Source organism: Halichoerus grypus, chromosome 9 (assembly GCF_964656455.1).
Source record: "Halichoerus grypus chromosome 9, mHalGry1.hap1.1, whole genome shotgun sequence".
NCBI classification, from domain to species: Eukaryota; Metazoa; Chordata; class Mammalia; order Carnivora; family Phocidae; genus Halichoerus; species Halichoerus grypus.
In genome coordinates this window covers 38554200-38576002 of record NC_135720.1, presented here as the reverse complement: position 1 = coordinate 38576002, position 21803 = coordinate 38554200, and the positions used below count along the sequence as shown (strand labels likewise).

General features: G+C 34.0%; 1 protein-coding gene across 4 annotated transcripts in view; it reads left to right on the top strand.

The window, feature by feature from the left end:
- The window catches only part of NKAIN2 (sodium/potassium transporting ATPase interacting 2), a 968314-nt gene that overhangs the window by 511494 nt on the left and 435017 nt on the right, over positions 1 to 21803 (top strand). For all 4 annotated transcript variants that reach the window (XM_078054784.1, XM_078054785.1, XM_078054783.1 and 1 more), the window contains one exon: positions 15662 to 15742. In XM_078054784.1, coding sequence (XP_077910910.1) covers positions 15662 to 15742 — 81 coding nt within the window. The remainder of the gene's footprint in view (positions 1 to 15661; positions 15743 to 21803) is intronic.

Sequence of the window (21803 nt, the reverse complement as noted above, 5' to 3'; positions counted from 1 at the left end):
ATGCTTTATTTTTTATTTCTCTCAAATATGTGTTTGTCACACTGAGGTTTTATACAGATACAAGTTTGTTCTGAAGTAAGTTGCTAATTTTTTTTCAACTTGCATGTAGGATCTGTCAGAAAAGGTATCGTTTCTATATGACTGTGACACTATTTATGCACCATAAAGAAGTACAGCACAAGGTTTTACCATTTGTTGGGATGTATTTTCACTGTTTATTATATTCTTACCTTAAAACACCTTGTAGCCTTGCATTTGTAAGACATGCATGTCTGCTAAGACCTATGTTCTGTAGACAGGAGCAGGAAGAACCCTAAGGAGCTTACATGGGCATCCAATCCAAGACCGTGGTCTCATTAGCAGAGTAATCTAAACATCTGGGCTAAACATTCTTAGACTTGCATAGTAATTTGATAAAGATACAATAATGATTTTTAGAGCCAAGTACAGAACTTGATTTTTTTATGATCATGAGGACTTAAATCAATTTTACCCTTGAGTAGGAGAAAACATTTTTAAAAGGAAGATGGTTTTTGAACTTTTTATCCTTCAATACTGTGTTTAAACTGGGAATTAGTAATTTTGGCTTTAAGATGATTTAAAAACAAGCAAAAAACAGAAACAAAGATAACATAAATATGGGAAGAAATGAATATATCTAATGAAATGTAACTATCCATTATTAGTGCTTGCAGATCATCATTACATGATCTTCTTTTCAACTTTTGGAAAAGTTAATACATATTAAGCTCTCATCCAAAAGTCATTTAGTACTAAATACGTTAAAACTTATGCATTTGGGGGCATTATTTTTTTAACACATTTTCCAAGGTCCTATGCAGTGACAACACATCGGATCAAATAACAGTAGTTTGCAAATAGTGTGTCTACTTGATGGTCATTCTAAGGCCTGATGTTTTTTTCTAAAGACATATTCCTCAAGAAATTGTGAATACATTCTTCATAAAAGAATTCTTGTATAATGATACAAAAAGTGATTGCTAGTGCTAATACTTTTGGTTGATACCACTCTGCAATCATTATTTCCAATAAAAATGATTGACTGTCTAAATGGCTGACATAAGGGGTGAAACATTCTATTTGTTGCTATTGCCATTGTTGGACTAGCCCATGGCCACTGCAGCTATAAGGTTTGTTATGTGAGAAGGGATATGCTTCTCCAGAAAAATAACAATAAAATCACTTTGCATTCTTCCACGAATGTTAGTTTCAAAAGCAGATAAAAATCCCAATATTTTTCAGATTATACAGGTAGATTCATTATAGAGTTTGGATTTAAACCCAGCTGTCCTAACTTCTAGATATTTCTATTAATTAACTAATTTAAGTAAATAATATAATTGATATACTATATCAAACTGTCTTAGAATTCAAAAGGAAATACATATACCAAAGTCAGTCTGAAAGATTCTATTAAATCCAGTCTACTAAAAATATGATGTATTTATAGCACTTGGTCCTTGTGGGAAATTATGTGACAGTTAAAAATCTCTTTTAGATAACAGAAAACTTCAATATTAAAGTATTAGTTTGCTCTTGCTGAGTGACAAAGTACCACAAAGTTAGAGGCTTAGAGTAACACCCATTTATTCTCTCAGTTCTGTAGGTCAGAAGTCCAGGTGGGCTTGGCTGAGTACTGTGCTTAGGGTCTAATGAGACAGAAATCAAGATAGTGACTATCCTAGGTCCCCTGGCATTCCGTCTGCTTCCAGATCATTCAGGTCATTAGCAGGATTCAGTTTCATTTGGTTATGGGACTGAGGTGCATGTTTCCTTGCTGGTGGTTGGCTGGACACTGTTTTCAGCTTTTCTAGAGGCCACCAACATTCCTTCTCAAGAGGATTCCTCCATCCCCAAAACTAGCAAAACACCTTAAGTTCTTCATGTGCTTCAAATCTCTCTGAGGTCCCCTTCTGCCACCAGCCAAAAAGAAGTTATCTGCTTTAAAAGTCTCAAAGGGGGCACCTGGGTGGCTCAGAGTCGGTTAAGCATCTGCCTTTAGCTCAGGTCATGATCCCGGGGTCCTGGGATCGAGCCCCACATCAGGCTCCCTGCTCAGCAGGGAGCCTGCTTCTCCCTCTCCCTCTGCTTGCTGCTCCCCCTGTTTGTGCGCGCTCTCTGTCAAATAAATAAATAAAATCTTTAAAATAAATAAACAAATTAAGGACTCCTATGATTAGATTAGGCCCATCTGGGTAATTACCCTATTTTAGGTGAACTCTACCTAAGGCATAACAGGATCGCAAGAGTAATAGCTCAACATATTCACAGATTGTGGGGATTAGGGTGAGACATATTTGGGGGCCACCATTTTGTCTGCTATGATTAAAATCAGAAATAAAAATGAATTTAAGAAAAATGCTAAATTGATTTTCAAAAACACACTTTGTTGATTAGTATTTCACTGATGAATCAAAGTTTGCACTTAAAACCAAACACAGCTCATAAAGTAAACCTTTAACTTTACCTTTTTGTCCTCAAAAAGAAATGAAATCAAAAGAACATTTTTATTGGGCACTGTTACTATTTTCAGAATATAAATGCATTGCCAAAAGATGAATAATTTAAAACTTAATTGTGCTTTGCATTGGACCAAGTGCTTTTAAGAGGTTGTTCCTTTTAGAAGGAGTTCCTATGTTCTGTGATAATTTATTTTAACTCCTCTGAGAGTAAGCTTTCTACATTCAATGTTTCTTCTTATGTGGTATATATTTAAGTACTGATATTTAACTAATGAAAAGTTTGGTGATTTTAAGTTTTCTTCTCAAACACTGAATAACATTTAGATTTGAATATGTGGTTCTCTGGACTTCTTAGCACATCAGAACTCTTGAGTCCACAATACCAGCATAGCAAGCCGTATTCATCAGATGTGGTATGACTAAGATTTTCCTGTTGACAGTATCTAGCCAAGAGGACAGGTATTCAGAAGATACACATCACATGAAATATTGTTAAATGTCTATCCTGTCACTTATGTTGGCACACACACACAAAAATGTACCCAGTAAAAATTTTGTTGGAAATCTTATCCAAAAGGAAGTTAGGAAGTTGTATTGTGGGAGCGATTTTAAATGTTTGTGAGAACTTGATGATTTATCCCACACTTAAAATCTAATGTCCTACAAGGACAAATACCATATGATTTCACTTATATGTGGAATCTAAAAAACAAAACAAATGAAAAAACAAACCTAAAAACAGAAACAGACCCATAAATGCAGAGAACAGACTGGTGGTCATCAGAGATGAAGGGAGGAGGGAATGGGCAAGATGGATGAAGGGGTGTGGGAGTTACATGCTTCTAGCTATGGAATGAGTAAGTCATGGGGATCAAAGGTACAGCATAGGGAATATAGTCAATGGTATTGTAATAGCACTGTATGGTGACAGATGGTAGCTACACTTGTGGTGAGCATAGCATAAGGTACAGAGCTGTCCACTTAATATATTGTGAACCTGAAACTAGTGTAACATTGTGTGTCAATTATACCTCAATAATTTTTTTTTAAATCTAATGTCTTACAAAGGTCCCAAGAAGAATGAAGCTTCCTTAATGTGTCAGTTTAAAAGAAAAAAAAAATATGTATATATATGATCTTATCTGCATTTGGATGTTTTTAAAAAAAAACACAGCAAATAACCATTTTTAAAGGCCATTTAACAGATGTATCATATCTCCCAATTAGGATAATTTACATATTTTAGAAGGCTGTTTACCTTACTCTTAGAATTGCTTTCAATTTGAGATGAAAGCTAAGAGGACAGAAAAGCTAAGAGATTAAAACCTTTCTGGTTGAAAGAGATGTTTCCAAGTCCAAAGTAGACTTTTTTCTACTCAATCAGCATTGTCAACCACCACATATCTACCACATCTAGTGAAGCATATTTATATAAATTTTGAAAATGCCATTAACTTTTTACTTATGACTCTTTAAAGGTTCCTTTTTTATTTTAGTATTTTTAATATTCTCCATACATTTTTTCTTCTTTCTCAAGACACAGATGTTTTACATTTCAAATGAGAAATCTAAGTATGATATTTTTCCTCTTTGTATGTTCTTCATCTGGTAGATGGTTTGTAAGACACTTCATTTAATTCATGCTCTTCCTCTATGGATAGTCTGAATTTTTTTAATTACTTTTACTTACTTTGGTTGTAATACTAAATTATACTTCTATTTAGTTGAATATATATAATCTTATGGAAACAAAGGATTGGGTATTTCTCTAGAAAACAAGAGACTCATAAGAAATATAAAATAGCAATGATTCACTTTTGCATATAAAAAAGTAGTATGTGCATAAGTTTCAGTAGCAGATAACTCTGTCTTCTAATTCTTCTCTGCTAACAGAATCCCAGTTTTGTTCAGATATTTAAATGGTCAGCAAAGCTCTCAGGGAGGTCTAATCTTCTCCAAGGTTGATGAATGGGGAATGAATTACAATTGGTTACAAACATGATTATTTCAATCTTCTTTGCCAGTGATTATATTCAGAATAGGCATATGACACAGTTCCAGCTAATGAGATGTGAGGAAGTCTGCTGAGTACCTCTGGGAAAACTTTTCTTTCCTGAAAGAATGAAGTGTTGCAGAAGGAAGGGACCTTTTCTGCCCAGCACCTTTCTGCCTGCAGGGTTTGTTATTGTGTGAGGATTTGAAAGAAATTCTAGCAGTATCAATCTAGAGCCATGGCAGCTTTGAGCCACTGAGCCAACAGCAGTCCACTTCCAGACTTCATATATGAGAAAATATTTTTTAAAAACCCTAGTATTTAAACCTATTAGTTCACTATGTTACTTGCAGCCAAAGCATTCCTGATTGAATAGTTGTTTTTCATTTTGCTTTCATTTTTACCCATCCTACCAACATAGTCCTGATGGTAATGAATTTAAGCCCTGCCTTTGAGATAGTAAATGAAAAGTGATTTAGTAAATTAAAAAAAAAAAAAAAAAAAAGAAAGGTAACGAAAAATACTTCTAAGATGGAAAGAACACTCTATAAGTTTTAATTCATTATTAACATTTAAAGATGTGTTAACAGATGTAAATTTGGAACTTCACTATTCAAACAAATATTTGCAGTCTAAAAAGTACCAAGTACTAGTTTAGAATACTGTAGGAGAAATACATATTCATGTTTACGTTTGTCCATTAAGTTGAACATTGCCTCTTTGATTTGTCCATGTTAGCTACAATTATCACACAATTAATTGGGTCCGTTATGTGATACTCCAAAACATCCTTTAAGTGACTATATAGAATATAAAGACTTGTGCGGAACTAGCTATCCTACTGATCAGGTCAGACAGGCAGACTTTATTTTTGATACATAAGCAAGCATATCTTTTTAAAAAGAAATTGTTCATTATATATGTTTTCCTGAGCAGAACTTCCCAGTAGTGTCACAGCTAAGAGATTGCAAATGTGTTGGCATGTTGAGTCCTTCAGGAACCTGGGGTGGCCAAAGCCCCTGATTCAATCATTTCAGCAGCAGGCTATCCCTTTATTTACATTACTGTGCCTTACAAGTAGTATCATTGTCCATGTGTGCCATGAATTCTTTCATGAACCACAGTTTGAAGGCTATAATTCAATAGTGGATAAGAGTGTGTCTTCTTTAAATTAATTATTTGCCATAAGAAAAGAGGATTCAACATTCTTAGGCATCGTAGGATACACTGGTGAATTAGAGTCATAGATGCCATCAAAGTAGTCAAAATGGTCATAGGAATGCGCATATACCTAAAATAATGCTTTCCGCTTAATCCACTGGGCCAGATGTCACAGTATTTACTGAGTGTTAAAATATTTGCGAAAAAGTGACACAGAAGAATATTTGGTATAAATACTGGGTTGACAGATATTAAGTAATCAGCAATTTAACACCTCTCCAACTTTTCAAGGCCAACTATGATGGTTGATAAATTTAGGACTGCTATTTGTTTATTAGAATTGTTAATATTTTTAGTATCATGTGATCCATTGTCCCAACTAAAAAATATCAGCCCATCATATTGATAATGGTTATCGCTTTTCCTCTTCCTTGCCTTCAAAGTTAGTTGCAATAAAACATTACTTGAAATTATATATTTTCCAGGTACTTAACTAATTTTGACATTTTTTACAAGTCTGGCAATATTCAGGACTCTGAATTTATTGATTTCTGCATCCTAGAACTTTATGCAGTAAGTTCTGAAAACAATAAAACAAGCTTATATTGTTAGAATATTGGAAATATACTAAAAACTGATTGAGACTCATAAAACAAGAGTACCTCATTTTCTATTATAGATTTTCACAGCAATTACATAAGACAAACAAGTTTAAAAAAATATTTCTGTTTGCATGCCATTCAAACCTTAGCAATGGACAGATTCCGAAGCAGTGATACAATTGTCCAAAGGGAGTGGATCTCAATTTTGAAGATAATTGAACATCTCCACAAGTACTAGGCATTATCATCTCCAGGGTTACATTTTATTGACAGGGAGATTTTGGAGGACAGAAGAGTTGGATGGATGGATTAGTTTTCTGTGGTTTCTATAAAAAATTACCACAAACTTGGTGGCTTAAAACAACAGAAATTCATTCGCTCTTAGTTCTGGAATCCAGAAGTCTGAAATCAGTATAACTGAGCCAAAATCAGGGCTCACATTACCTCCAAAGTCTCTAGGGGAAAATCCCATCCTTGCTTCTTCCAGCTTCTGGGAGCTGCTAAGATTCCTTGGCTTGTGGACACATCACTACAATCTTCAAGGCTGACACCTCCAAATCTCATTCTGTTCTATTCACGTTGTCCATTTGTTTGTGTGTGTAAAATATCCATCTGCCTCCCATTTATAAGGATATATGTGATTACGTTGGTCCCACCCAGATAATCCAAGATGGTCTCCCCATTTAAAAACTTTTAATAACATCTGCAAAGACTTTTCTCCTTCCTTCCTTCCTTCCTTCCTTTCTTCCTTCCTTCCTTCCTTCCTTCCTTCCTTCCTTCCTTCCTTCCTTCCTTCCTTCCTTCCTTCCTTTCCTATTGGCTACATAAAGTGATATTAGTGGGTTCCAGAGATTAGGATGTGAGTACCTTTGGGAGGGCTATTTCTCAGGCTACCATCTTATATGTGGGGACCAGAGGAGCAGCAAAGTAATGAAATACAGTGTTACATGTATGGTATAACAATTTTCAAATTCACATGATATTAATTTTCCTTAAATACATTATAATATCGTCTTGACTTGATCTTCAAACACCAGAACACCAGACCTAGAAGCAATTTCATATACTTTAAGTATTATTGGGCTAGTCCAAGAAACTTCAACACAGGGCAAACCGCTCTTATTAGAGTTAACTATGATTTCTAAAACCAATGAGATCAGTATATTTGACTTTTTAATTATTTACTGACTAGCAAAAATACTGTTTTTGATGTCACTTTTAAACACAAGTGGTGATGATTATGTGACAATGAAACAAACAGCCTTTTTAATAGTTTGAGGGAAGATTTTTTTCTCATCACTTATCACTTTATAATCTATGTATCAACATCTAAAAACCCTGCTTGACAAATAAATATCATTGAATAAAATCACCGTTTGATTCTTAAACTGTATAAATTTCAGATTTTAAAACTGTGGATTTGGAATTTCTCACTAGTTTTGTTATATTAGCTATTCAAATCTCTTATTTGCATACATCAGTTAGAATGTTCCTATATAGTTTGATTTATTTTTATTCAATATCAAAAGTCCTTTCAAAGGAACACTCCTAGCTTTAGGGCTGTAGAGCTATAAATATCTCTGTATGAAATATTTTCAATGAGTTAAAATTCATGGTAATACAGATGTCTTCATGCTAAATGAGTATTATTGTTTTTTTCAATCAAAGAGAATTACTTTCTACTCTTTGCTTCAAGAAGAATAGAATACCTTTGGGGATACCGCCTTTATTTGGAGTTGCATAAAACTTAATAGCCATGTTTATATGTTCACTAAAATAATGCCCATTGGATAGTCTAACATTTATAGTCTTAGAAATAGTCTGTGTAAGCAAAATATTTTCAGGTATGATTTAATATGTCAAACTAAACATTTTAAGGAAAATCCAAATTTGTAGCAATTGATCAAAATAGAATAAGAGAAGCACAAAAAAGTTAATTAACAGAGAATTAGTTGAATAACTCATAGTTTATCATTGAATTGACATGTGTGTTGCAGAATACTCAAGGTGACTGTTTAATCAAGTGGAAAAAAAATCTAGTAACAATATAGAACAAGATTCCTATTTAATTTAAACATATATGATACCAGTGATTATATCTAAGTATGGTATTTTCCAAATTTCTCTTTTTGATATTCAAATATTAAGTATTTTCTACAATAAGAAATTTCTTGTAATTGGGAGAAAAGAATAATAAATCTTATTTTAAGATGAACTAAAAGTTATGCAGTCTTTAAAATATCTAAGTAAATATAAAATCACAAGGAAGTTTAATCATATGATAACAGCATTGGTAAAAAATGAGAAGGTAGAAACCTGCCTTCCTTTATGATCTGCAACATGATGTCTGATTAGAATTGGATTTCTATCCAGTTCTGTCTAATTAACTGATCAGAGCCTTCATCCCTGGTCAAACAGGAAGTTGTAATAACAGTGTATTTTTATGTAGGTATTTCTCTTAAGGGACAAGTTTTTATAGTGTGGCATAGATATAACAGGATATTTGAGTTAAGAGGCAGAATTTAAATCATAAAGCAGCCTGTCCCTGGTCATAAAATGATCAAGAATTAGGAAATAAGCTCCTTTCTATTGGGCCACTTTTGCTCTTTTTTTTTTTTTTTTTTTTAATCATAACAATGGGTGAGGAATTGATGAGAATGCCTGAGCAGATTGTGATACTGCTGTTGAAGGTGCTAAAATTAAGCTAAAATGTAATTAACTTTGAACAAAAGATGAATATAGTCTAACCATTTTGACCAAGGGTATTTGTTTTATGAATATAGATTTATATTTATTAAAACACCAGATTATTAATAATTCTAAACCCTTGCTTAAAGAAGTTGTTTTTAAGATATGATTTACTAATATAATTCTTCTTAAGAATGCTTCTAACACAGTTTACTAGAATGGATTACATTATTCCTTTTCTATTAGTGGCACCGTATCAGTAATATTGCTGAGCTGATAGTTTTGCTTTGTACTAAAAGTAATCATTCCTGAAAACATTCTTATAGATCGCATCAATTGCATATCAGTGATAAATAAAAATCATTTTAGGGGATTGACTTAGTTATATCCTTGTAATGTTTCTCTACAGCATCTGTTATAGTCACTTGCATCCAGCTGGTGCTTATGAAATGTGAACTGATTCACTGCCCAACTCCTTTTCTAATTAAGTATTTAGGGCATCATGTGGCCAGTGATTGAACTGCATTACCCTTTTTCATCTTCTAATTGTTACAGTAATATTACTGAATAATAGTTTTCTAAATTGTAATTTTTAAGAGAAAGTCACTAATATAATTTAGTCCATTTGTATATATTTATATATGTTTGCGTTAGCATTTTCTCTCCCTCTCCCTCTTTTCCTCCCTCCCTCCTCATATCTCTATCCCTGTCTATCTATCTATCTATATATATATCATCTATCTACACACACACACACTATACCAGCTATTTTTGTGGTAAACAAAAAATATAGTCTCTGCCTTCATGTAGTTTACAGTCCAATTGTAACCTGAATATATGGAGGAAGGGAGAGGAAAGAAAGAAAACAACGAAATAGTTTGCAAGAAGGGTGCTCTTCGAGGGTCCAAGCAAAATTATTTTCATGCATAACATTTTAAAAAGTATAAGTTATAGTGAAACATAATTAGAAATGTATTAGAATGTATTACATAATTAAAATGTAGTTATTATTCAAAATTTCACCCAGTAACATTGTGCATGAGAAATCTTCTACTATCAAAAAAAATGCCTAAATAAACATAGAAACATGTTCTTTGAAAAATTGGATTATTATCTACTAATATAGTATTCCAATATGTTTTATTCTCCCCAGACATCCAAAAGAAAGAGATAAGAAATTAGAAAGCCAGAAAAATCATGAATTTAAATCTCCTCTTCAAGGAATGCTTGTTTTAATGGGAAACTCTTTTTTTTCTTGAAATTGATTTTAGAATCATTGTGAATTAGTAAGAAAGTAAGAAAATCCATTTTTCTTAATAACCTCTCTTTTCCAGAATTTTTGTAGAAAAAAAGTTATTTTGCAAATACAGGCCTTAAAGATTCTAGTTTTCCTCAAAATAACTTATAAATTGAATATAATTCAAATAAGGATGAAAAAGTTGTATCTGTGTATGTGTGTGTACATGAAACTTGAGAAACTAATGCTAAAATTCATATGTTTTGTGTGTGTTAAATATACTTTATAATTCAAAAACTACAGACTTTAATTAGGAAGCTTTATCGTAAGAGAGAGAGGTAGAAAAGCAATGGCAGTGTCATTAAGGTGCAAATCATTATTTTCCAATAAAATGTTTACCAGCCTTCTTATCTGAGGCTCTACCTTGCTAATTACTATGTAACCATGGCATGTAATAGCACCGTGTCTGTGGATCTGGCCAATATTTTGGCCTGTCATGACTGACAGCCTTAACTAATTTTTATCTTATGTAGCTAATTTTATTTCATCATTAGAGCCACAAATACAAGAGGGAAACCATGATGATTCAATTCCTTTTCAGCTGATAATTTTTACCATTTAGTTGGAGACTCAAGTTAAATCAGCCTCTCCAATGGTCCATTTAGTGTTACAGAAATCAGCCTTTAAAAAATGAATTTCATCATACAATAGGGTTTTTCTATCACCACAGTTATCTCATAGTTGTTTGGTTTTTTTAACCTGAAACATAAAATACCAGATTTATTTTTCACAGAAAATGGAGAGGCTAAAGAAAAATTAGTTTTATAGCAAAGAACTACAAGGAAGGTGATATCTGGAAAGTGTGATACTTTGTTATCCTGTTAGGTTATCTCTCCTGGGCAGGACATCGTTTTCAATTATATTCAAACTGAGCAATTGTCAGTTATATCACATCAACTGTAGCTGTAGCAACTGGGAAGAAGTTAGTACAGATATTCATACTCTTAAATAATTATGAGTAATTTTAAGAAGCGTGAAAGATAGGGTTTAATTGACAAAAAATCACTCATAGGCCAGATTACAAGGGAATGCCAAAATCTATATTTAAGAAACTAGGCAAAATTCATTTGGGGATGATTTGATTTAGGCAAATGCCAGCTACTAAAATGAGAGAAGCAAGTATGAAAAATAAAAAGAGGAGAATGAAGAAAAGGGGATAGAAGTTAAATGAGAGAAAGTTAATGAATAAAGTTAAATGAGATAAAGCCTGGCTTTTGGAAAATGCAAGAATTACCCCCTTAGCATAGTGTGGGTTTCTGTGGTTTATTAAAGGTATCACACCACTAACCGTGATAATTCTTTTTTGTAAATCTTTAATGATGTAGAGTCCGTTGTGAGGCCAACTGGTTTGTAGTGAAGTATAGGATGAAATGAAAATTATGCAAGTAAATTGCAAAGATATGGAAAGAATATTTGTTATGTTCATTCTGGACATATCCTTCTAAATTACTGTGGGAGAAAAGGGATAAAAAGAAGAACAAAATAGGTGTCTGGGTGGCTCAGTTGGTTAAGCATCCGACTCTTGATTTTGGCTCAGGTCATGATCTCAGGGTCCTAGTATCGAGCCCCATCTGGGATTCCATGCTCAGCAGGAAGAGATTCTCTACATCTCCCTCTCCCTCTGCCCCCGACGTTTTCCCTCTCTCTCTCGCAAATAAATAAATCTTTAAAAAAAGTTATTACTAATAAATACGAATAAAAAAAGCAGCTCCTAAAGCAAGATATAGACGCTTTATAATTTTGTAGGGTGCTAAGTCAGAAATAATAAATTATAGTTTTAATGAAATTAAATGAGGAAAGATTGGTTTCATAAAATGTCATTGATCTATCAACATTGGCATTAATGTATCAAAAAAGAACATTCTAAAGAAGAATAGGTGGCATTCAGGGAAACAGGTCTAGATTGCAAGTTCAATTAGATAAAAGAATGTTTTACATTAATGTGAAAAGTATATTTTTGGTATCCTAAGGAGATAAAAAATTGGGGATTACTGCTATATTATTTAAACAAGAAGTGGTGATATAATCATAATAAAATGGCAGCAGGTAGTAAGAACTCAAATACTGACTATTTTCAAACACTCTGTCTTTCCATCTTCATATAAACTATGTGTGTTTGCTCCTATTACTAAGGCTATTCTATGTTTGAGGAAACTAAAGTGTAGTGAGACCGTCTGGCATGAAAATAGCCACAGAGCTCCCAACTGACTAGAGCTTGAGCTTAGGTCTCAAGTTCTTAATCTCTATGTGCTATTCATTTGCTTGTGACCCATTATCTCACCTATCCTTCATAAAATTATTGATTTTGGACTGAAAAATAAATTTTTCAGCTTGTTTTTTTAACCAAGCTAAGTATAATTTAATCTCCCTCTCCCTCTGCCCCCCCTCCCCGTTTTCCCTCTCTCTCTCGCAAATAAATAAATCTTTAAAAAAAGTTATTACTAATAAATACGAATAAAAAAAGCAGCTCATAAAGCAAGATATAGAATGCTTTATAATTATGTAGGGTGCTAAGTCAGAAATAATCTGATCTGCACATACACATTAAGGTAAGTAAGTGTAGATAATGTCTAAATGTATCTGGATAAAAAGTCAAATTCCTATTATATATTCAATATATAATATTGAAGTAGTGCCTATGACATGTGTACTTCAAGGATGCAGAAAACCTTTTCAGCATTTAAGGAGCTTAAAATATAATTTCGATTGTGAAAATGAAAAACTACAACATTGATATTCTTTTTTTTTTTTTTTAAGATCTTATTTATTTATTTGACAGAGAGAGAGAGACACAGTGAGAGAGGGAACACAAGCAGGGGGAGCGGCAGGCAGAGGGGGATGGAGAAGGAAGCTCCCCGCTGAGCAGGGAGCCCGATGTGGGGCTCGATCCCAGGACCCTGGGATCATGACCTGAGCTGAAGGCAGACACTTAACGTCTGAGCCACCCACGTGCCCCTAATTCTGCTACTTTGGCTTTTAGAAAATACTGCTTATTTGGCTTCCCATCATAAATAAGGTGGGAGAAGTGTATCACCATGAACAAAGGATAGGATAAAACACTTCAGTCAGGGTGCCTGGGTGGCTCAGTCATTGGGCGTCTGCCTTCGGCTCAGGTCGTGATCCCAGGGTGCTGGGATCAAGCCCCACATCAGGCTCCCTGCTCGGCGGGGGGCCTGCTTCTCCCTCTCCCACTCCCCCTGCTTGTGTTCCTGCTCTCACTATCTCTCTCTCTGTCAAATAAAGAAAATCTTAAAAAAAAAAAAAAAAACTTCAGTCAGTCACTCTTTTATTCTTTTATAAAGTCACTTAAACCAAGTCACTGGAAACTATAAACACTTTTAATTCTTAACCTGTTACCTTTAAAGTATGACCCAACACTTCATTATATTTCTAAAACTTAGATCCAAATCTGTCGAAGAGTCAAATAAGTCTAGATTTTTGGTGTTTTTTTTAAATTGTAAGATGAATATACACTTTGCAATACTGTGCAAACTTAAATATTCATTGGATCTCTGTTTTATAACTAACATTCCTAGTTGCAGCCTATTTAGGTTTCTGACCCTATATCCAGTCCCCAGCCCTTACCTCATACAGAACTCTCTAACTCCTTCTTATGTCTTGGACCATTTAGTTTATTGCTCTTACTTTATTCTCACTGAACAATATACATATTCAGCAGTAAGGTAAATCCATCATCTGGAAAGCAGCTGAGTCACTATTTATTATTACATAAACTCATCATCTAGGACCCTTACTCTTCACACTACATATGTGATCATAGTATTCTCATTAAAACCAGGTCTGGGACAGGAGAATGGGTTCTCCATCTGAAAAGAGTAAAATTTTCTCTGGATTATTCCTCATTCGTTCATTGATTAGCAAAATACTTTCTGAAGACTGTTTTGTACAAAGTTAACAATTTAGGGATATAAACATACATTTTAAAAAGCCCCTTTTCTCAAGGAGCTTATGATTGGACATTGGAGGAAAATATACAAATAGTTAGATATAAGACATTTGGAATCAAATTGAGGCAAGCAAGAGCTCATTGGAGCACTAAGCACTACTCATTGGGCTAAGTCAATTCTGACTGGTTATCACTCAGGAAGCCATATTTAAATTGAGCTTTGGTGAAAAACCAAAATATTGATAGGTGGTAAAGGAGTACCTAGGGAAGAGAAAAATTATTAAAGGATAGAGGAATAGTATACAAAATGGTACAGAAGTAAGAAATAGCTTTCTGTGTCCGCTCAACAGCAAGTAATCTGATGTGCCTGTAATCCCTAATGACATAAGAGATGAACTGAAACATGTGTCTGAAAAAATAACATGTACAATATCATGGAGGTTCTTGAACTATGAAATAAAAATTTTGGATTGCACCATGTACAGAATGGGGACCATTGGAATTTATTTAGCAGAGAAATGACATGATATCTTCTTGTCTTATTTTGTAGAGTTCACACCTGATGTTTTCTTTGTTTCCAGCACTTTCCATCAGAGCCCTTATAACCTCCATACTTTTATTTGGTAAAGTCCACAAAATAGCTTGCTTCACCTCTATGGAAGGTATTTTATCTTTTCTGTTAAGCTCTGCAGGACTTTTTCTCAGGATAGTTTATATACTTCTCCCATATTCCTTCCTTGTGCTCAACTAATCTTTTTATGATTCTTGTATAAGAATCATCTCTTCTTATCTGTCTCTGTCACTTGACTTGAATTCAGGGAGAATTTATCTTTGGTCTTTGTATTTTCAGTGTCCGTCTAGCATGTTGCCCTCTAAATGCTTAATATATTTTAGTTGACCAAATGCTGAGAACTATATCTTGGTAAGAAAAATTTGTCATAAGTGATGAAAACACACTGAATAGCCAACCGTGTAAAATCAGAGATAATAACTCAATGGTTGCTGTAATGAGAGATCATGAGAGAATAAAAGAAGAAGGTGAAGAGAGATAGGAAAGGAAGACACCAAAGAATTAAGCTGGTTAGATGGGACTGAGGCATGGGGACTGATTTGAAGATGACACCAGATAACTTGGAGAAAGATTGTATATTATCAAGCATGGGGTTGATTTTGCTAAAGGAAGATATGAGTCTCTTTTGGATGATTTTTATTTGATATATCTCTTGGTGTATCCAATTTTATTAGATATCTAGGAAACATAATCATCCCCACTTAAAACATAAATGTGGGCTACTACTATAAAAGTCTAAAAGTTATCCCTAAGCAAGTTTGGGCTATAATGAGGCCATAACAGTGAGAAAAAAATCAACAGAGAGAAAAATGTGCACCTCAGCCTGTTCCTTAGAAGTAATATCTAATATTTTCCACTAATCTTAAGATTTGGGTGTTCAAAAGTTTGAGTTCCATTTAAATCTTACTCAGCTGATTCAAAGTTAATTTTATGTTACTTCTCTCTTGCTTTTTCTACAGTATGCTGTCTGGCTAGTCCTCTGGGTTACCTGGAATGTGTTTATTATCTGCTTCTATTTGGAGGCTGGGGACCTCTCAAAGGTAATTTGCCATCTGATTTGCCTGAGTCATCAGTAGTGTGTTAACAAGCCTCTTCCTAAATAAGGCAGAGTTTCACCCTGCTCTTGTCACTTAGATGCACCTCGAATGAAGGTAAATTGAAAGATGTCCTCACATATATATCTGCTTTTCTACCATCAAAGATATGTTTTAGTTTGTCACAAAACGTGCCTTTATTATTTTTAAACAAAACTAGTGTGAAATAATGATTGTTACAGTGACCATGCTGTTTATTTTTAAAACATTGACTGATGAGAGATTTCTGAAGCAGAACAGGAATTTTTTCATTTTGAAAAATTTGAAGGTTTTTGAAATTACTTAGTTTGCTTATTGCTGTCCTAGAGGTTTTCCTGTTTGGACCCAAGTAGCAATGCAATAATTCAAACAATTAATGGATTTTAGTTGAATAAAATTGTTACCAGAGGGATATAATTAATTATAAATAGTCTAGGAAAGACTTAACATACTTTTTCACATAGGTTTTTTTTTTTTTTTATTTTGTGCTATCCTCATGTGAATGTGTTTATGTTTGCTTGTGTATGTATATTACTGTTATATTTCTAACATGAATGCTTTTGCTATTGAAATAATGTAGTTTTTAGATCTCTAAAACCAGCATCCTTCTTCTATTGGAATGCAATTACCAGCAAATAAGCCAAATGAGATAGTCATTCAAAGTAGTAGTAAATCCTTCTTAAGATACTTGGGAGAGGGGCGCCTGGGTGGCTCAGATGGTTAAGCGTCTGCCTTCGGCTCAGGTCATGATCCCAGGGTCCTGGGATCGAGTCCCGCATCGGGCTCTCTGCTCCTTGGGAGCCTGCTTCTCCCTCTGCATCTCTCTCTCTGTCTCTCATGAATAAATAAATAAAATCTTTAAAAAAAAAAAAAATACTTGACAATTTAAAAAAAAAAAAAAAAAAAAAAAAGATACTTGGGAGAGTTGCAAACTTATCCTTCTTCATATTAACTTTTAAAGACAGATTTTAAAATGTTCTATACCCTTTCCTTATTAGAGCACAAAAACCCTGCAAAGATGTTGACATTTTTTAAAACTCAGAGATGATAGCCTGCTTTAAAAGGTAAAAAGAGCTAAAAAGTTGCCAGGAAATACCCTTGTAGGGCTTTATATTTTAGAGGGTGGGAGATGGGGGTAGTGATAATAGACATTTGTAATCTAGCATACAGGAGCTGCACAAAGCACTCTGAGCATTTTCAAGGAAGTTTATTATTTAACTGTGATGTGGCTTTATAATGAGTATAAATAATCTTGATTATTTTGTTGAATGGCAAATGATGAAGGATAAAGTAAGAGGTGACGTTACGGTATGAGATAGAACCAAAGCTTCTGGAACCTGTGCTTTTATGATCAGATTTTGGGCACATTCTCACTGTGGCCTTCTGCAAAATCTGTGCTGGTAGATGGCATTTCTATGATTCTTGCCGGGCATTGTCCTCCACATTCTCGGCAGCAGGCAATCCTTTCCCGAAGAAACCGTGACCAAGGAAAAGAAATTGTTCAGGTGAGCATAAGAAGGACACAGACAAGATAGCTGCTTACAACTCACATTTCCTCTGTACCAGAAAAGCATACCTGCTTCCCAAGACTTGAATCTCTTACCCAATTTATACATCCCTGCTGCTCTATAATCTACTTTGTTCAGAGAAATTCCATACTAGAATGATTTTTAATGATATTTTTTATTTTAAATAATCACCCTAAAAATTGGAAGGCATGTGTTCAGATATATTGCCTGAGCAAAATAATCTAGCAGATCAGAGTTTGTAATTATATATATATGATATATATATATAAAGAAGGAGAGAGGGAGATTTGAGCCAAGCCGGCTGCAGAAATGTTCTGTAATTGTGCTCACTTCACCACGTGATCACTGCAGGCACAGAATAAAGCTTGTGATCTCCTGACCTCCGACATGGGCATTGAATCCACAGTGAGGGCACATCCTAAAACATTGTAGTTCAAGACAGTTGCAACCCAAATGACTAAGAATTCTGCTAATGCACATAGGCAGGTAGTGTCTATCCCTTGGAAATGAAGTAGTTAATATTCCCTTTTTCTTTTCATCTTATAAACCAAGGCAAGACTCTGCAGAGCACATGAAAATTTAATAATTTCCTTTTAACAAATAATCTAAAGGAAAACCATAAAAGGCAAAGTTATATAGTTATCTGTACTGAATTTTTTCCTCCCTTTGCTACTCAAAGGGTTTGAGAAAGGTGTATTTATACCATTTAATTCTTTAGCTTCTGCAGCTGCCTCACATTCTTCAAGTAATGCAGTGCCAGAAGGAGGCAATGGTGATTGAAAAATGTACAGATATATGAAAACTCAAAAATGGGACTCCTGAAACTGTTGATCATACTTAGATTACAGAATATAAACTGTTTTTTCCTCACTCCACCAAAAAAATAAATAAAAATAGTTTGACCATGGAAGTGGGCCAGTTTGTTTGAGGCTGAGGGAGAAATATTGGGAAATAGAATCAAGGAGGAAATTCTGTAGTCTTTTTAAGTGAAAGAAGTGTGTTTATTTCCATAAAATGTTTTGTAAATAGATGATTTCTTCGTAATGGATATAGGCAAGAAGTGATAAAAAGTGGCCAAATATTAAGGCACGTTTTATTACCTATTAGAGTTCAGAATTTTGTGTTGTCATTTCCCACAGTATCTTCTCTGCTAAACTATATGCCATGTACTTAGGAGCGATCCAGAAATTAGAGTCATTAACCAACCCGGTGTATATAGTCAGTGATGAAATGGCTTAATCACAATAATATGACACACAGGCCTGGCCTGTTTGATCTTCAGTTTCTTTAGTACCTACAGTTATATAAGTAATATATTTTGTTCATCAAAAATTCTGTGTAAACCCAACACTATTATTAAACTATCTATTAGTATATTTTAATTATTATTCTCATGAGACCTAAGGGAAAATAAAACTAATCAACCAGAGAAACTACTTTTTAAAAATTTTGTCTCAGTGAAATTGACAAAGTAATGAGAATTAATGTAAAACAGTACATAATATGATAGCAACAAATAAACATTTATATTTCATGATAATTATTTCTACCTTATTTACATTAATTATTTGGATGCTAGTGTTATAACTAAATATCCTAAAACATCCTACAGTGTGTTACTTCCTGGGTTGATATTTTATTTTATTTTTTTATTTTTATTTTTATTTTTATTTTTTTTTAAGATTTTATTTATTTGACAGAGAGAGACACAGCAAGAGAGGGAACACAAGCAGGGGGAGTGGGAGAGGGAGAAGCAGGCTTCCGGCCGAAGCAGGGAGCCTGATGTGGGGCTCGATCCCAGGACCCTGGGACTGTGACCTGAGCCGAAGGCAGACGCTTAACGACTGAGCCACCCAGGTGCCCCTGGGTTGATATTTTAATAGATGTTCTGTTAAGAAAACAGAGATGACATTAGTTTGCAACCCAAAGTGTCTGCGAAATTTGTAGGCAATTGCCTTTGGGTTTTTTTTGGTTTTTTTTAGATTTTATTTATTTATTTGAGAGAGAGAGTGAGAGAGAGAGAGAGCACAAGAGGGGGGAGCGGGAGAGGGAGAAGCAGACTCCCCGCTGAGCAGGGAGCCCGATGCGGGACTCGATCCCGGGACTCCAGGATCATGAGCTGAGCCGAAGGCAGTCGCTTAACCAACTGAGCCACCCAGGCGCCCGGCAATTGCCTTTGAACATTAAATGTGACTTGGACTATTGGATTAATAGTTTTGTGAACTCCTCATGTAAATAGTCTTGTTGTTGCATTGTATTATTGTGGGCAGTTGTGATTCTCTTGCTCACATATCAAATAGAGAGAAATGGGAATTAATCCCAGTTATCAACTGAGTTGACTTATTTTGAAAAGAGAAGAGATCTGCTATTTGTTCTGTAGTCTAGATTTTGAACTTCAAAGTGCATAGCAATTAGAAGGAAAACACATGTAATATGGCAATTCACCTATTAGGTTCAGTACCTGGGAAAATGAAATTTATGAAATAAGTTTTGAATAGTAATACACAGGGAAAATATATAGTGGTCTTCAGGTTATCTGTAAAAATCTGTATCCTATTGGATGTGATACAATTGTAAATTATTCAGAAGCTGAAATTATATTCTAACACTTTTATTTATATGACTATTTTGAGCTCTTAGTTTCTACTTTTGTAATTTATGGGGCAACATTAGAGAATGATGCACCTGTCTTTAGAAATAAATTTACAGAGCCTAAAGGAGTAACTAAGGGTTTGATTTACACTTAACACAACCCAATTTGTTTGTGTTTAATCCTTTGAGAATCAGGATGCAGATGCGTATCAATCAGTCTTCATTATATTATCAAAAACTTATCTAGTTAAACATAGCCTAAAGCAATTAGTGATGTGTATGTTTCAGAATGAACACATTCAATAGCAACTTTTAGAAAGCCGTGATATTTTAATAATTTTGATAGTCGCTTCTAAGATCTAGATATAAATTTTCATTTTAATAATTTGATAGATTAAAAAGCCATGTAAGAATGTGGGCTATCTAAGCTTTGGGGAATAAAATTGCACTCTTGCAAATGTAAGAGACAAGAAGAAGATAAAACCTGTCACACACTATAGGAAATAGGAAATAAATGCTTAAAACCAGATGTAAGTACTGTGTAGAAAAAAAAATGTACTATTGCAACAATCCCAGTTTTATTCCTTCTATAAAAAAATTATTCATTTAAAGAGGTATCTAATAATTTGGATATTTTCTGCTCAATGAAATCAGTGCTTGTATCAAACTTTGCTTTTATGATTTCATACAGAAAAAGATGGTTTGGAGAGAAATCTGCTATAGTCATTTTTAATTGAATTAGTGCTGTTCTTCAAGAAGTAAAAATATCTATGCAATTATTCATAAAAAAGAACACCTCGGTGCCTGGGTGGCTCAGTCGTTAAGCGTCTGCCTTCGGCTCAGGTCATGATCCCAGGGTCCTGGGATCGAGCCCCGCGTTGGGCTCCCTGCTCAGCGGGAAGCGTGTTTCTCCCTCTCCCACTCCCCCTGCTTGTGTTCCTCTCTTGCTGCGTGTCTCTCTCTGTCAAATAAATAAATAAATTATTAAAAAAAAAAAAGAACACCTCTTATAATTTATTTAAGACTAAATTTAACAAATATAAAGAGGAAAATTGATTGGATTTATTTTTATTTTGCTTTTCTTACTGTAAAATGTATATAGTCTAAGAAAACTTCACTTAACTATTTCTAAACTAATAGGAAAATTTTTCATTTCCCAATGAAATGAAAGATTTTGCTTTAGGATGTAGAATAAAAATGTCCTACATGTAATTAAGATTTAAATATAATGTAATCTTGCCCCCCAACTAGAAATAAACCAACGTATTGTAATTTGGTAAAACCATCACTGCCTCTCTTCTCTTGTTTTCTTTAATAGTGTATTGAGTTAAACTGCCTATTTTCTTACTTCCTCAGTTCTCTTTGCTTACTTTTTCCACTTCATTTTAATACCCCTAAAGTGAGCAATAGGGTCCTTGAACCTTTCTACTTCCCTGTCTACATTCTTTCACTTGAAAATGCCGTCTACTGTCATAACTTAAATTATCACATTTGCACATATATCTACCAGATTTATATCTTCAGTTCTGACCTTGTTGCTAAGTTAAAGTACCACACCTCTAACTTTCTCTTGGTGTCATGTCAATTCCATTGTCACCTTAAATTCAACATGTCCAAGAGGATTTTTTATTATTCCCAAAGAATCCAACTTTCTTAATTCACATCTGACTCAGAGAAGAAAATAAATGGCAAATTATATTTTGAAAAATGAATAAAAGAGGAAAAAACATGATTTGGCAGAGAGGGGCCTACAGGAATATTTATAGTTTGACTATGAGATGAAGCAAGAAATTGACTTTTTAAAAAAATATATAGTGTTTATGTGTGTATATATTATAAATTTCAGACACCAACAATTCACAAACAGTAGTGAAGTGAAGTAATGATATTCTGAAAAGGTAAGTAAC